Here is a 16107-nt window from a genome sequence, read left to right as displayed (position 1 = left end):
GAATTAAAACGTCGAATCGTATATACAGAGACACATATCGTCATCGTACCCGTCAATGTAACACAGCAGCTCCATTGAATAGCCGCGCGCAGTGCTGTGCACTCCGAAAATATACGCGCCGCGGTTGCCGAACGACGCGAGAGAGTGAGAGAGAGAGAGAGAGAGAGAGAGAGAGAGAGAGAGAGAGAGAGAGAGAGAGAGAGAGAGAGAGAGAGAAAGACCCCTGCATTCGCATGTATAACTAATACAGTATATAAGTATCGATTTCGTAGAATTCGCTGGATCGACGAATTAAATCCCGAGCAGCCGCCGTATGGATGTTCATAATGAATTTCCAATGTTTCAATCAAGCTCGTTCATCATTCAGAGCGAGCAAATGGAGGGCGCTGAATATTGATCGGTCCGCGCGCGCTCGCGGCTCTTTAATTTCATTATGCAGGGAGAGAGGATTCCTAATTCGAGCGAAATGACTGTATATACTATATACGAGCTAGAGCGCGAGATACCGCACGGCGTCCGAAAGCGTCGAACCGAAATGCCGTAAATTATAAATAAACGGCTGCCCCGGCCTCGAGTGTGTTCAACTCCCGTACGCGTACACTATAGGTGTATACATATACAGACAAGTGCAGCGCAGCAGCTTGGAAATTGGAGAGGAAACTGAATGGTCGCGGCATTGTCGATCGCGCGATTCTCCCAAAACACGGAGAGCAAGTGCTCGAGAAGGGCTCCAGAAATTTACGGTCCGAAGCAGATGAAGAAGCATCACGCGAGCGGCTGCAGAAAGTCACACGCGAGTCAAAGACGAAAGAAAGAGGGGGTCCACACACACACACGCGCGCGCGCATCCAGCAGCCCGCGCGGCCTCGAAGAAAGTCAAAAGCGAGAGCGGGTGTGGACCGCTTCGTCCCCACCTCTCATTCTCTCTCGTATATTCAGCCTGACCACGTTTGCTTTTCTAGCTAAAGCTCGACGCTCGCTGCTCTCGCCGTAGCCCTCACTCTCCTTCTTTAGGCCGATATACACGCTCCCCTCTGACGCTGCTGCAGGGCCTGGGAGCGAAAGAGAGAAAGAGAGCGAGAGAGAGAGAGAGAGAGAGAGAGAGAGCGAGACAGAGAGAAGGAGACCGACTCGATCCAGAGCAAACGCTGATGCTTGCGCTCGCGCCGCGCGACGTTGCCAGCGCGCGCGAGAGCGAGAACTGACGATCCTACTAAAAGTATATACTTGTATATTGACGCTTAGCTCGTCTGCTCGCACTATACCGAGAAAAAGCAAAAAACTCGCTGCAGACGCGCTCTTAAGTATGCTCAACGCTCGATTCATCGAGAGCAACCGGCAGACATTGTTATTCATAAGGTCTCATTTTGATTCGTAAAACGATGCTCGATAATATCGACAGTGGAAATTATTGCAGGTCCCTCTCGCGGCGCGATGTCTTATTTATAAAGCTTCATTCGGATCATCCCGATCGATAACGGTTCATCTCATTCATGGCTGATGCACGGGAGACTGCATCGTCTTCGCTGTGTACGCGGCGCTCAATTTCGCAACACGAAATTCCCCCGTAAAAACTGTAGACGCTCTAGCTGCAGCCGAGATAATCGAGCGTTTTCGACCCAGAGAAGCTGCATAATAGGTATGCAAGCCGGCTTTTGTGATGCGGCGACACGAATGAAATAACGGCTAATTAACAACTCGCGAGTCTGCGCCGCGGCATGAATCAGCTGGAGTGAATCATCGTAGAGCTTTTTTCTCAACGAGTGTACTCGCGCATCGATACACGTATCATGTAGCAAAGCTCTTTCTCGCGAATTAGAATATCCGCACACTTACGGGCGCATCGAGGTATCGCGTCTAGACTACGCTCGAGCCGATAAGAGAAGATTTTCCGTGTACTCATATGTTTGCATTAACGAATCACTCGCCTCCTCGAGACACTATACGGAGAGAAGAATAGGAAGATCGAATTTATAATATCTCGACTTTCCGTCTGCGCTCCTCTGCGCATATACATCGATGTCGTTGCGTAACGTTACGTTTACGCCGCGCGAGCGTCCGATAAAAAAATCGCTCGAACGATAACATTCGACAGTTTAATTACAACGGCTCAATCCGCGAGTCGATTTATCGCGCCGATCGGATCTACGTAAACAGGCGCGGTTCGATCGTTTTTTCTTCTTCTGTCTCTCGTGTGTGGTCTTTGTGTCAACACCCGGTACAGAAAAATTGTCAGGCGCCAACAGCCAAACATCTGCGACAAGGCCCACTATACCATCTACGCAAAGATCAGTCGAGAGATGAGAATAAAGAAAAAAACACGAGCCCGATCGTTCACCTCCCGAATTTTCCTATGACACTCGTTATCGCGACGATCGCTCGCTATCGTATAACATAATATACGAAAAGCGCGACAATTTTCACACGGAGATAAGATTTCCGCGCTGAATATCCAGTATCAGCTAGAGCGTCGTCGTATAGAGCAGGGCGAGCGATTAAATGAAATTATAGATTAGCTACGCATTATCAGTGCGCGCGCGACGATAGCAGAGCACCGAAAGCTTCCGAGCTTCGCCGCACGGTTAGCAGCAGCCGATGAAAACCAAAACAAATATAAGTAGGCTGCTGCTGCTGCGCGGACGCCCACGACTCGCCGCTCGCGCAAGACTTTCCCAACGAGCGCGCGCGAAACTCTATTTTCGACGCGCGAGCACTGATATACGCGCATATGCTTTTATACACATACGTCGTGTATGTGTATGCGTTGGCTGGGCGGCGGGCGGTCACATGCAAGCGCGCACGTACATATAGCGTACAAGCAGCCGCACAGTCGCCGCGATTCATTCAACTCATTCATCTGGTCTCCCCCCGCTTCCTCTGGCTGCTGTAAGTAGTCGACTACTGCTTCAATGGCCGCGAATGCACGCGCTCGCATCGGCCCGAGTCTCTGCACCAATTCGTGCTTACGTCTCTTATCGCGAGCTGACCGGCGGGTGTACGTTGTAAAATGGAATAGATCGCGCGCTTATGCATCGAGTATTGTTTTTCCGGCCACATGGCGGCGTGCGAGCAGTTTCCTTTTAAAATCTGCGGCAGGAGCCGAGCGATAAATATAGGCAGGGGGCTATTATCTCCCGTTTTCATGCACAGTCGATTGGAACGGCGACGAACAAAGATTTATCTGTTGCGTTCATATTGTATGGCATCGATGAAGGGAGTCGTTGTATGCGAGTGTGTATACGGCACCGATCGCGCAGGTTCGCCTTTTTATTCCTCCGAATGTATAAGCAGAGAGCGACGCCGGCTATGAATAGCCATCCCGATGTGGCCAAACCCAACGGCTTTCTCGCAAACAAACAAATCTCTCACTCTGCTCCACTCGCTAGGTAAGGTGGAAACAAAAATCATGACGCTTACGCGTGAGCCGCATCTTTCCCAATCCGATATCTATTATACAGCGCGACGTGTGAGACTCGCGCGAAAAGCCGTGAGCAGAGATTACGTGCGCGATGATATCAGAGGAGCGTCTGTCGATCGCGATATCAAAGTACAGTCGTGCCGAGTGCTCCGCCTCTCTCGCACTCGTTGGGCCGCACGCGCCTTTCAAGGTTATGTGTGCGTGTGTCGCGATAAAGAGAAAAGAGGCGCGCTCGCGGCGGTGAAAGAACCACAGCGCTAGAAGAAAGAGCGAGTGAGAGTGGGACAAAATGTCGGGATGGACGTCTAGGTCTGGAGGCCCGTACACATACCTGAAGCTGTTCCGGCGATTCTCCTCGCTCTCTGCGAGTGGCCCGCTCTTTGCTCTTTCTCTCTCTCTCTCTCTCTCTCTGTCTTCTCGAGTAGGTAGTCCCTCCGCTTATGCGCTGATGCTGCTGCAGGTACCGATCTCCTTCTTCTTCGACTTTTTCAAGTTCGAGAACAACAACAACAACAACAAGGCACGTTGGGGTAAATGCGTATACTGTTCTAGCGCGCTATTCTCCCGTAAAACGCATCTTCGTATACGTGTAAACGTCCGCGAATATCGTAGGAAGCAATAATCACGAAGATCGGTGGCACTAATATAAGTACTATTCGCTGCTCGAGTCCGCTGCGCTGCGGCACGCAGTGATGCACCCACGTAAGTAAACGGGCATTGATGCTCCGGTGCACATTGATATCTTCGCCGCACGAATCTCTTCTTCTGTTTTATGCCTGATGTGCACGATCGGAATAGTCTTCGGCTCTCAGAGCTTGTCCAAGTACAGTCACATACACTGGGTATACAGGCGCTCCCGCGTTATCTATACAGCACACTGACACAGAGTACAGACACACATCGGCTGCGGAGAGGGAGAGCAAGAGTGAGAAGATAGTCGAGAGATGTAAACGAAGAAGAAAGATCGGGAGAACGTCGCACACACACACTACGCTCGCTCGCTCGCAGCAGCGCACTGGCACTGGCGCGGGCCTCTCTCTCTCAGCTCAGCTCTCTTCTCATCAGCTAGTCGCACGCCTCCGCCGCCGCAGACGCACTTCATGAATGAACCTCTAGCGCTGTCCTCGTCGCACCACCGGGAGCTGGCCATAGGCCGAGAGTCTCCCTCTTTCGCGACTGCACGCCGGCGACGGAGGCGACATCTGGCTGCCGTTTGCTTCTCGCCGCTTCTTCAGACTCCCACTCGCGCGCGAGCGGCGAGAATGTGCGATTGTGCGAGCATCGCGGGGAGGGAGAGGAATCGACGAGGATCCAGATTTCCGTTGGCTGCTGCTGCTGCGACAGCCAGAGAGGCAGGCCTTTTTCGATTTCTTGCGCAATGCTCATAGCTATATCCATCAATATTTCAATGCATACTAATTACTAAGCGCCTGAGACATTTCCCGATGATATATGTGTAGCCTAATAAAAATAGCTCGATGCATTGCAGCAGCTCAAGACCGACGACGAAATTTGGAAAGCAGATTTCGAATTCGCAAGTGCGTACGAGGATCGACAGCTGCGTGACCCCCCGAAATCCCTGCAGCTCTTTAAAATTCTAGTCGAGCGAGCATATTTTGAAAAGCATATTTGCATAAGTTTCTCACGCGTGTATACATGAATGTACACATTACGTTAAATATGTAAATACACTCCTTTTTATTTTCTTGAAAAAAAAAATCCTTTCATGTATACCCTGAAAGTATTTTCTTTCCGCGCATGAATCAAAAAACAGACGCGAAACAAAAGCCGGCGAATGTACTCACTTGTAGAACACACATTTTACAAAATAATACTTACACGACTTCCTCTCGCCTGCAGTGGCGCGGAGACGATCGTGTAAATGACCAATTAAACAAGTCGTCGATGTATACGCTCTTGCCTCGTGTTCGGCCTATCAATGGAACCTGCGCGCTTGTCAACATGCGAAACAGCGTTTAAAAAAAAACGACTCGGATATCTATTCCGAGGAGTTTGCAGCAGCCCTTATGACGCGCGAGGGACGCATCTCGTATGTGCGCCGTGTATAGCACGCGCATGCACACGCGTGAGAGCGAGTGGGAGGAGAGACGCGAACGCCTCGTGAATGCGGAATGAAGGGTAAGTGCGTATACCTGCTGCTGCACTACTGCGCTCATAGGCTACGTCGGTGTGTGTGTGTGTGTGTGTGTGTGTGTGTGTGTGTGTGTGTGTGTGTGTGTGTGTGTGTGTGTGATCCTTTTGGGAAACGGGCGGCTGTTTGAAGGATTGACCGTGTGTTTTCGGAGGCTCCGCGCGCGGGGGTGCGATGACGAGGCTTGTTCTTCTGAATTTTTAGAGGCTCTTCAGAGATTTTTCTTTGGATTAGTGAGATTCGTGGCTGAGAGTTTTTTTTCAAGTTTCTTGCTCTGCAGATGCTTTTGTTTGTTCTTTGTCATGCGAAATTTTAGTATACAATGTAATTAGTTTTGTGTATAATAATTATTATGAAAACAGTTTTGCGAAGTTTCGTTAAATATTTAACATCAAGTCCTATAAACTTTGGCTGGATAATTTTGACAAATAATTGTTATTGTATTTTTAATAAATGTTTTGACCTAATCTCTTTGTTAATTATAACGCAAGACATACCGTAGGTCCGCAATGAGATAGTAAAAAATGTTAACATTAGAGTAATATTACATGAGCTGGCCGATTGCCTTTTTTATTATTATTTTAATTTTAATTTTTTCTCATATAAAATAAAAATATTTCTTTTCAAAATTGATTGCACCGGATGTGTTGAGGGGGCGCTGAAGGCCAAGTTCCGTTGGCATGGCCGCCACTTGCCAATCTACGTTAAGTTTCGTGCCCGTACTCTAGCAGCCAGCTGATTTTGACGAAATCGAAGAACGAGTCGTAAGTGTTTTTATTTTACATTTCTTGCTTATTTTATCAATAACATTCAAGATTTGCACGTGTTAAAACTACTTGATAATTACGAAAGCTTTGCGTTCATACTTTCTACACAAAATTAATCATGATTAACGTTTCAATAAAGAGCTTCCAACTTCAAAACATTTTTAACCTCTAAAGATCATTGGCTCAAGTCGCGCAGAATTCGCTATATGTCGTTATGTAATAGAGAAAAGTTTTATTTTTTCATAAAATATTTGTTTAACAGGTCGCTTAAACAACAAAATGCTGTCACAACGCATTGTCGTATCAGTTCCAAAGCTTCTGAAGCGAAACTTCGGAGTTGCTGCTCCGGCTCTGCAGAAGGCTTCCGACCCGATCCAGCAATTGTTCCTTGACAAAATCAGGGAATACAAAAGCAAAAGCTCGTAAGTTTCACATTTTGAGACAGTACTTATCATCGCGCAAACGAACCATTTGTTTCAATCACGTTCTAGTCTTAATTTTAATCTGTGTCAAGTAACAAATTATTCGGAAACTTTTGCTAACAAATCAGAGACAGAAAATCTGTTTATGCCTGGGTTATACATTGATTTTTCCCCCTGTTACAGTGGAGGAAAACTTGAAAAGTCCCCTGAAATCCTCAAGGAAATCAAGTCAGAGCACGAAAAGTTAGCTAAACAGTATGGCGGTGGTGAAGGAGTCGACATGACTTCATTCCCCAAATTCTCTTTCCCAGGTAAGAATATTAAATTTGGCATTACAAATGAACAAACCTATAGTGGAAGTATAATGGCAATTTTCATTTGTTTCAGAACCCAAAGTTGAAATATCTCACACCCAAGAAAAACAATAAATACCATTACGTGTAATTCTTACAAAGGTATAGAATAAAAATTAATTGTTAAGGTTAAAAGTGATTGATTTTAATCTATTTTTTATCCTACATTCCTAATTTATATAATTTATACAAAAATAATTAACTTATCAACGAATTATATAGTTATTTTACATTTGTCAGCATGAATTGAACACTCTCAGCTAAAATAGGCATCTGACACTTTGTAGATATCATTCGGAATATCTTTAATGTCCTTACAAATTTGTCTCTTGGTAATAAAGTTTTGAAGAAGCCTGAACACGAACAACGAGCGGCTATATTATCTTGTTTAACTTCGGAACATTTCAAACACTGTACATCTTGAATAATATAGGCCATACTTTTTCGATTTAAAGTATCTAGGAGAGAAAACTCTATCTGATTATTGTCGTATACCAATTCGCAGTTAGGGCATTTCCAGACATGTCTGTAAGAGAAATCACATCAATATTAAACTTTTAGTAAATAAATTGATAACGAATATGTAGTTGTAAAAATTACTTGTTATCTTCAATGTCCTGAAAAGTATCTTTGCATAGATCGATGTCCCTCACATGATTGCAATTTTCACATAATACTTCTGGCAGAATAAATGATATGCAAGGATCTTTCCATTCAGCTTTATCACTAAAAGCTCCAACATCTATAAGCCTTAATAAATTTTTATGTAAATTTTCAACTTCCTGCTCTATTTGAGAATCTAAAGATAAAACCTTTGAAAAAATAAAAATTAATTCGATTCCGTCCAAATTTCAGTTAAAGTTAGAAAAATTCATTAAAATATATGTGCATAAAAGCCTTACTTTGCATATAGCTTTCGATAATTCTAAAGCAGGATTTATAGTTATTTTTGTAGAATTATTTTCAAAATCCAAGTGTGGATACTCTTCTACAGTTAAAACTTTTTCTGGAAATTTTTTATGGATAGATTGAATATACCTGTGGATGAGTAATGAATAAGATTATGTCTAAGATTGTGAATAGATAATTACTAAACAGGAAAAAATTAAAAGTACGTACTGGAAAAGCTTTTGTGACATGTCACCTGATACAAGATTTCGAGCAAATTCAGTTATTGCCTCTGGCGATTTAGTTTGCATTTCTGTATAAATATTACCAAAATAGGCAGAAATCGTTTTTGTAAAAGTAGCCTGACATATCTCTATGGGTATGTAATCTATCATACTCCAGTTCATGATAAATTCTATCTAAAATTGAAATAACAGAAATGTTTAGAGTGTTTACAGAACTAAGTTAAAACCTTTCTAGTACTTCATATGTATTACCTTGTCACCTTCCTCGGATTCTTGAGTATTTCCTTCATTTTGCAAGCATTTTTTCACTCCAGCATGATTAGACTTGAAAAAAACGATGTTTAAGTGAAATAATTAAATTATTTAGCTATTATCGCATTAGTATTGTTTATATACTCACTAGATCCAACCATATGAGATATTCCCAGCAATTTCGAACATCAAAATGAATACTATGAAAGATCTCTTTGTTTAATATTGACTGTATGATGAATTGCGTATAGCCATATGCATCTTCTGTCACTCTTTTTTTTGTACATAAAATAATTTTTGTGAAATCCGCAAATATTATCGTCGCACCTAATCTTTGAAGTTCTGACACCAACTGTACAAACAATTTTTTCGAATAATTGTGTAAAGTACGTCGCAGGGCAGGATCGTAGAGAAAAGATGTAGGAGAACGTAACCATCTGTTTGAATGCATTTAACATTAATAAGTAACTTGCTGACCTTTGATTTTGCATTTGGAATAAATAAGAATTGTGGCATACCTATAAAAATGAATGAGTAAGAAGTCGGCAAATGGATTTTTAAAGTTGCTCACTTCTTTTAACCAAGTTGCAACCATCAGTCTTAAAATTCGGAATGCTGGTCCACACAATGCAGTTTCATCGTAAGAAGGTATCGAAGGTGCTGATCCATCGTTCGTGACCATGTCCTAAAATAAATTCGCTATAATGAATCAGCCATGCTTTACAAAATGTAAAGATTTTAATTAAATAAAATTATTTACCTGTAATGACGTTTGTTGAGCGTTATGAAAAGCTACATAAGAACTTGTACCGTCTATATCATTGATGTGATTTGCTTGAACTAATGCAGTAACAGCTAAACTTATGACATCTAGTTCAAAACAAACGTTAGAATAAACGCCAGGATTATTCTTTAAACAACCCGAACTTTCTTCAAAGTCCGTCAACAGCCTTAAAAACAATTACAAAATTATTGATTATATTTAATATTTAATAATAATTATTATAAATATTTAAATTACCTGCTGTCGTCATTTTCACTTCCTCCAAAGTCTGGCTTCTCGGTTGGTGACCACCATAGAACAAAATTAGCTTTCTGTAAATGCCGAGCATAGAACAAATCAGCCCCAAATATAACAACATCAGGTGGTAAATTCCCCACAGGGGCGTAAAAGTAACGAGCTTGTTCGACTAATTGCTTGAGCACATCTTCACTTTTAAAATAATGCCGAAGTAGCATTTTGGATCCAGTCCTTTGCCAGTCTAAAGTATCATACAGATTATCCAAATCTTGTATATGAGCTTTGATAAGTGGGAATTCGTTCAAATATGGCATTTTGTTTATCAAGGTCGATGTTGCTACAGACAAAAATTGCACAATATTTTTATTTAAGCACATAGGGTGAATTTTAAATTTTCAATGACAAATATTTACCTATAGGGGTCTGGAGTATGAGTATCGTTCCACCTCTAGCTTCATTCTTATAATTTTTTAAAGCATTTTGTAGTTGCGTGTATATAACTTTAACGTCCGTTTCTACTTTTACGTGGAATGTCATTGATTCTGGTATCGAATCCACGCGTTCAATTTCGTTCATTTCGATTCTACAAATACCGGTATATTAATTACCAAAGAATTACTAACGAATGTTAAAAAAAATGTCTTACGCTTTGATTTTCTCAGTAGAGTAAAGTGTATTCATATTAGGCATACGATCTGTTCTCACTGTATCCAATACAAAAATATAACACGTTTTGGTCGCTGTCAAAAACAAACTCCACATGGCTCTTCGATAATTGCTACTGGCAGACCAATGGTGGTAAAGGAATATTTTATTAATTTCTTTGACCTAGAAAATTTTAATTTACGTTAATTATGGATATCATGCAGTGTATTAAATGATAAACAATATAAGTACATTTCGCAGATAAGGTTGAGAAGCAATACTTCTATAAACTAATTGATCCAAATGAAAATTATCAGAACCATCTCTCAAATATTGAGCTGCTTGTTTGTCAACGGTACATACGCAACCAAGTTGCAATATTGCACGAAATTCTAGAGACAATTGTGTTTCGTATATTCCTTCGATATCTGGATCTATCAAGTCATTCATTAAAGTTCTGTAAATGTAATGCACGTATTAGTTTTTTTTTGTTTTGTTTGTTTTAATACTTTGGGTATGAATCAACGGTTTGAAAATTTACTGGCTATGCGTCTTGAAGTACTGCTCAGGTACTGAATATCGATATAAGTGATGTACAGGACGAGAACGTGGTAGCGTTTTATGGCATTTCTTCCACAAACTAGCTTCAGACTCTTTTCGCTCAGTCCGAATATTGACATAAAATATTCTTGGGACGGTCAGTCGAATGTGATGAAGTTCTTTATCGACCAATATCCACATTCGGAAGAGTCCTGGTTCGTTTGTCTCGTATATCTGCGTACAAAATACAGTATTTAAAAATCATGTTGATCGCATTCGTATTTTGTCTCAAAAATGTTAGTTACTTGAATAATTTGCCACGGGGTTTCCAGTAGTTTTTGTTGAGCGCGTTGTAGAAATCCACCTAACAAATTCGAAGTAGGATTTTTGTGAGGCCTCGCATGGCCAGCAGTGTGCGGATTGTTGTCAAACTTCTTACGTTTGGTAGCGCATTGTTTCTTTCTCTCTGCTCTTTGCTTTGCCTGATACTTCCACTTTTCTTTGTGAAACTCTAGCCAGGCTCTTAACTCCTCCTAAGTGATCATAAACCATGCAAGAAAAGATAGATCATATTTGTACACCTAATGAATATTATAAACGTTAAGAATAATTTATAGGCACTGCTTACCGCAGTTTCACCCATTGGTGGAGGATTGCCCAAAACCTTTCTCCAGTTGTCCGTGAGTAAGGTATTCTCTTTGGGAGCTTCTTCCTCATCATCATCCGAAAATGCCCTTTTTCTTTTTGTAACAGTTGCTACCACACCTCTGTGCTTGTTAGAGCCTCCCTCATTACCGAAGTCTTCCATATCGGGTACGGAATCGGCTGTTTTATCGCCATCCGAATCCGACCCGGTATCACTATCTTCGTTGTTTTGATTGGCTTTATAATTCTCGTCGACTTGGAAAATGTCTGTGATCTTCCGTTGCTTTCGGCCATCAGTCTTTTCCAACATCTTCTTGTGCAGCCAGTCTGGATGTTGAACTCGTGGTACCGGATTTGACACACCCTGCAACGCAGCCGGGATAGTGATAATCTTTTGAATAGCACTACCCAAACGTTCGATATAGTACTTCCAGTCAAGGATCTCGCGGATATCGATTTCCTGTATGCTCGGGTCTTTCAGCCAACGTCTCAAGTAGTGCCTCGCGACACTGGGATCCGATTGGAATATAGCTAAGGGTATGGCTCTTTCGGTAACGGGAGAACCCAAGGGCTTCTGCGAAATGATGTACTGACAGGCCAGACCGGCATCCTTTACCATCTCGTCACCGAGGAACTCAGCTAAGCGTTTAGCCGTTGATATTGAGGTTGACTTTTGTGCACCGTACTCGTCCAGCTTTTTCGACATCGACTTGTTTTCGGAAATTAGATCGAATAGCTCAGCATCTGGTAGACTGCTACCCTTGCTGTACAGCACGTCTAGCCAGTAATTCGCAACCTTGGCTACCGATGCGTAACATTCCTCTAGAGTTGTTCCTTTTAAAAAAGCTTCGAAAACGGAGGACTGGAAGATTTTGATGAGTCTCAATTCACCTCTTCTTTTTACCTCGAAACCCTTAAGTTCGGCCAGCGAACCGTCAAAATTAAAAACGGCGTACCTCTTCTTCAGTTTTTTACCTTCTTCCTTCGCTGCAGGTAGCACCATAGCCAGATACGGACCGTCGACCTCGAAGAAGATCGAGTTCTCACTGCGAATCTTGTACTCGCAATTGGCAGGATCGACGAGTTCGTGGTATTGATCGTTAGTGAACAGATCCTTCACCATGAAGTTCAGCACTGCATTAGGATATGACACGACCATCTTCGGCTTCTTGGGGTTATTCAGCTTCACAACAAAGTTATCGGGAAAGGAACCAGGCAATATACACCAGATACCGTCGGTATCCAGTTCCAACGGCCTGCCTACCTGTTCAATGATCTCTCGAGCTCTCATAATGATGTGCGCACCAGTGTAGCACACAATACCGCCCATCTCCATACTAAACCATCGTGAACCTTTTCGCATGACGTAGCCATAGAAGGAGTTCAGAATACACTTGTGAGCCAGTTGCAGAGAGTCAAAGAGTACCTCACGGCTCTTGGCCTTCTTGATCTCTGCTGCGTCATTGTTCGCAATGGCTTGGGCCACCTGTTAAAGTTTGCTAATTAGTTATCATGCATAAAATAAAAAGGAATACATATAATTATCCTCTTAATCAAATTCTTACCTGTGCTTTCGCCTTCTTTGTCATGCCTTTGTACTCGTACCTCCGATCTCTAAATGCCCTCACCGTGTCCACATAGAAAGAATTCTCTCTCTGACAGATGGTCTGTGTGCGTACTTCTGTCCTGGTCTCTTTGACCTTCTTGTACGTTCGTCTGCAGTATTCGGATAACCGTTTCTTTTCAATAGCCGCTTGTTCTTGCTTACTTAACTCGTGGAAAGCCCGGTGTTTACCACCAGGTATCAGAGGAGGGAACTTTTCCATCTCGAGTTGTTGCTGCGTGCGCTGATACTCGCCAGCAGAGGCTTTGAGATATTCGCCTCGCCACATCCACTCCATGTTGCGTTGACACATAGCATCTGGCTTATTGAAGTCACAGGCCGCGCAGACCGATTCGTCGACCATCGCGTAAGGCTGCAGACGATTTGTGAGGATGATGTTTGGGTACATGGCGCCTACATCCAAATGGTAGATTATAGGCTTCTCCGTTCGCAATGGTTGAGCGCGAAGAGATTCGAGTTTCCCTATGAGAGGTAGTTATTTTTATCTATGTTCTGGATTTCCGCATGTTTGTATTGTAAAGAGATACTTACCTTTGATTTCTTTGACGATTTCGTCGAAATTCGTTACGTCTGCAAGGGGAACCTTTTCTTCTTCCTCTATCGCATGTTTCAAGGCGTTTTCCACCCCGGCAATCAACTGATCTACAGCACTTGGTATGATTTTAAATCGATAAGGGATGTCTGCCCTGAAAACTCCAGATTCGAGCGCCTCGACGTGACCACCGACATACGTCTCAATATCCAACAAGTGACCATCCGTTGTGAATTTTGTCAATTCGGCCTCCTGTTTGTTGGGATAGATGACATTTGCTTGATAAGCTTCGACCATCAACAGAGATTCGCAAAGTGTACCGGAGCCTTTCCTTAACACCTCGTCGGGTTCCATGGGGATGATGGTGCACAAGGCAAAAATGAACGGATGAACGTACTTTTGGTAAAGGTAGTACGTTGCAACGGCATCCGAAACTGAGTAACTACACATGACTTCTGGTTGTTCTGCGGCTAATTTACACATTTCCTCGGGATCTGTGAAAATAATAAGTTGCATATTCAATTTTTTTACTATGTGATTATATCGTACATTTTATGTAAAAAAGAATGCATAAAAATGTTTTACCCAGTTCAACGGGGTCGTATCTGAGTTTAGCTTTAGCCACGGCTTTCAAACTCTGAGAACCTACAGGGAGGTACGAGTCTCGTTTTACCCAGCAAAGGCAATCTAAATGCATGGCCGCTCTGCTAGCGTATATACCGTCTTTATTTTTTGCGAAGCCGATCCTATCCTTCATGCTCATACCGTGAATTTCGGCTCTCGTTTCTACGAACGGCCAGTCGAAGAAATCGCCGTTATAGGTAACGAATATGTGCGGCTTGACTTCATTGATGTGATTGAAAAATTTGTTTAGAACTGCCTTCTCGTTTACTTCATTCCAAACTGTGAAAAAACCTTCAAACTCCGGTTTAGGAGTAAATTCGAAATCCTCTACATCAGCAGATATGATTTCTCTATTATTTATTAAGAAACCCTAAAATTAAAAAAAAATGTATTGATGTTAAAAGATAATATGGCTTCCATTTACCTATAGGTAACCGCTGTTATAGAATTTTAAAATGGCATACCTGTCCATCCAACATGTAAGATATCATCATAATTTGATCTGTGTTTGCATCAGGAAACTTGAGAGGCAATTTTGTTGTTTCAATATCATAAGCTAGAACAACAGGTTCAGGTGGCTCAACAATTTCAGGCTTTGCTTTAATAATAGGTGGCTCCTGAGATCCTCGAGTTTTTATCGAGTACCACTTGCCAACAAAAATCTTTAAATCTATTGAAACTCTTACATGGTGAGGAACATCATGCTCTCTATAAAAGTCAAAATGTATACTTAAAATAAATAAATTCCCAGTAAAAGATATGTATATATTTTCAATGAAAGATTATTTTTACCTAATATCAATAATATTATCCATATGATCAATAATTTTTCTACGATCCTGCTCATGATGACTGAAGGCTTCAGCTAATAATTTTGAATAATGTGTATTACTTTTTTCACGCTCTTTATTGCTTTTTACTGCACTCATAATATCTCTTCTTACTTTTGTCATGTTTGCAGAATTAGTAAAAGAAAGTTTTAGAAAATCCCTTTTTAAACCAGTCAAGTGATTTGGCTAAAAAATTTGATAATTCATTTTACATGATTCATTCTTATGATAATTTGTTGAAATAATTTCTTCAAGAACTGTGCTATTTCAATCAACTCACCAAATCAAGATCTTCTTTAGTGACAATTTCTACTTTGAGCAGAAAACCATTGAATTTTTTTAGAAGAAACGTTATCACCTCTTGGTTTGAACCATCTCGACATAGTATATAAAAGTATGGATGATAAGGTAGAGAAACCTTAAACCTAGTACAGTCTTCTTGAAGAAAATAGTAGTCAACACCAGTTACCAATTGTTTGTCATCTTCAACAATGTCTGTCTAAAAAATGAATATTTCAAGGTTAAGACTGCCATAATTAAATGATTATCATTATAATACACAATTGAAAACATGAATTACTGTATGCATATTAATTAGAAATCCGATTCTTTCTCTGACATCTGTAACTCTGTGGAAGCCATAGAGGGCATCAATTTTAATATTTTCTTTCACTTGATTTAACCTGCCTTCGGCAGTATTCTCTCTGTGGAACATAACAAAACAGTTAAGTAATTTATAGATACTTTTTCTGCTATTTAACAACAAAGGTATGAATTTCAATATGAATAAAAATAAAAATACTCTAACCTTGGAACACCACCATCTGACGTAAACTTTTTCTTATCCTCTGATTTGTCACGGTAATATTTTCCCGTGTTTACAGACATGTTGTTTTAATAAGGTAAAATTTGTTTTCACATGAAAAACTTTATTATCACAATTATTGGCTGGTTATTCATAAAAATAAACGACTGTTTATGTACAGTACACGACCTTACGTGCGCCATTCGGGCTCCGGGCGCGCGATGGATAGAGAATTTACGCGCGAAAATTGACGGCTAGATCATGAAACTTTGGCGCTGATCGTGTTTAACAAATTCCCGCGCTTATTTAAAATCCGTATTGCATCATTTTTATTCGACCAAGAA

General features: G+C 41.6%; 3 protein-coding genes across 3 annotated transcripts in view; 1 reads left to right on the top strand and 2 right to left on the bottom strand.

Moving 5' to 3' along the window:
- The window catches only part of LOC100679497 (ETS-like protein pointed), a 69094-nt gene extending 64531 nt beyond the window's left edge, over positions 1-4563 (bottom strand). The window contains exon 1 of the mRNA XM_031929034.2: positions 3750-4563. The gene's annotated coding sequence lies outside the window, so the exon portion shown is untranslated. The remainder of the gene's footprint in view (positions 1-3749) is intronic.
- Positions 4564-6289: 1726 nt separating this feature from the next.
- On the top strand, positions 6290-7687 carry Atp5j (ATP synthase, H+ transporting, mitochondrial F0 complex, subunit F6). Its single transcript, NM_001172346.1, has 4 exons — positions 6290-6334; positions 6600-6759; positions 6943-7070; positions 7147-7687. Exons 2-4 carry the CDS (start codon positions 6617-6619, stop codon positions 7185-7187), a joined length of 312 nt encoding a protein of 103 aa, NP_001165817.1. The 5' UTR covers positions 6290-6334; positions 6600-6616; the 3' UTR covers positions 7188-7687.
- Positions 7236-15992, bottom strand: LOC100114949 (DNA polymerase epsilon catalytic subunit A). The gene is made up of 23 exons (XM_031929032.1): positions 15767-15992; positions 15539-15662; positions 15239-15457; positions 14921-15144; positions 14593-14836; positions 14090-14498; positions 13504-13998; positions 12914-13434; positions 11332-12834; positions 11009-11236; positions 10705-10937; positions 10416-10620; positions 10165-10346; positions 9932-10101; positions 9519-9855; positions 9258-9447; positions 9016-9182; positions 8646-8934; positions 8498-8569; positions 8232-8419; positions 8015-8150; positions 7713-7924; positions 7236-7638 (listed from the first exon to the last, which is right to left on the bottom strand). Exons 1-23 carry the CDS (start codon positions 15844-15846, stop codon positions 7335-7337), a joined length of 6732 nt encoding a protein of 2243 aa, XP_031784892.1. The 5' UTR covers positions 15847-15992; the 3' UTR covers positions 7236-7334.
- Between the last annotated feature and the right edge of the window lie 115 nt (positions 15993-16107).

The sequence above is a fragment of the Nasonia vitripennis genome, chromosome 4 (genome assembly GCF_009193385.2).
Source record: "Nasonia vitripennis strain AsymCx chromosome 4, Nvit_psr_1.1, whole genome shotgun sequence".
NCBI lineage: Eukaryota > Metazoa > Arthropoda > Insecta > Hymenoptera > Pteromalidae > Nasonia > Nasonia vitripennis.
Note: the sequence above shows the minus strand (reverse complement) of the source record. Positions and strands in the feature narration are given on the sequence as shown.

Coding starts and splice junctions, on each gene's coding strand:
- LOC100114949 (XM_031929032.1), bottom strand. CDS start 15,846: ATGTCTGTAAACACGGGAAAATATTACCGTGACAAATCAGAGGATAAG. Junction 15,458..15,538: donor TTCTAATTAATATGCATACA/GTAATTCATGTT, acceptor TTCATTTTTTAG/ACAGACATTGTTGAAGATGA. Junction 14,837..14,920: donor GATAATATTATTGATATTAG/GTAAAAATAATC, acceptor TGACTTTTATAG/AGAGCATGATGTTCCTCACC.
- Atp5j (NM_001172346.1), top strand. CDS start 6,617: ATGCTGTCACAACGCATTGTCGTATCAGTTCCAAAGCTTCTGAAGCGA. Junction 6,760..6,942: donor GAATACAAAAGCAAAAGCTC/GTAAGTTTCACA, acceptor CCCCTGTTACAG/TGGAGGAAAACTTGAAAAGT. Junction 7,071..7,146: donor CCCCAAATTCTCTTTCCCAG/GTAAGAATATTA, acceptor CATTTGTTTCAG/AACCCAAAGTTGAAATATCT.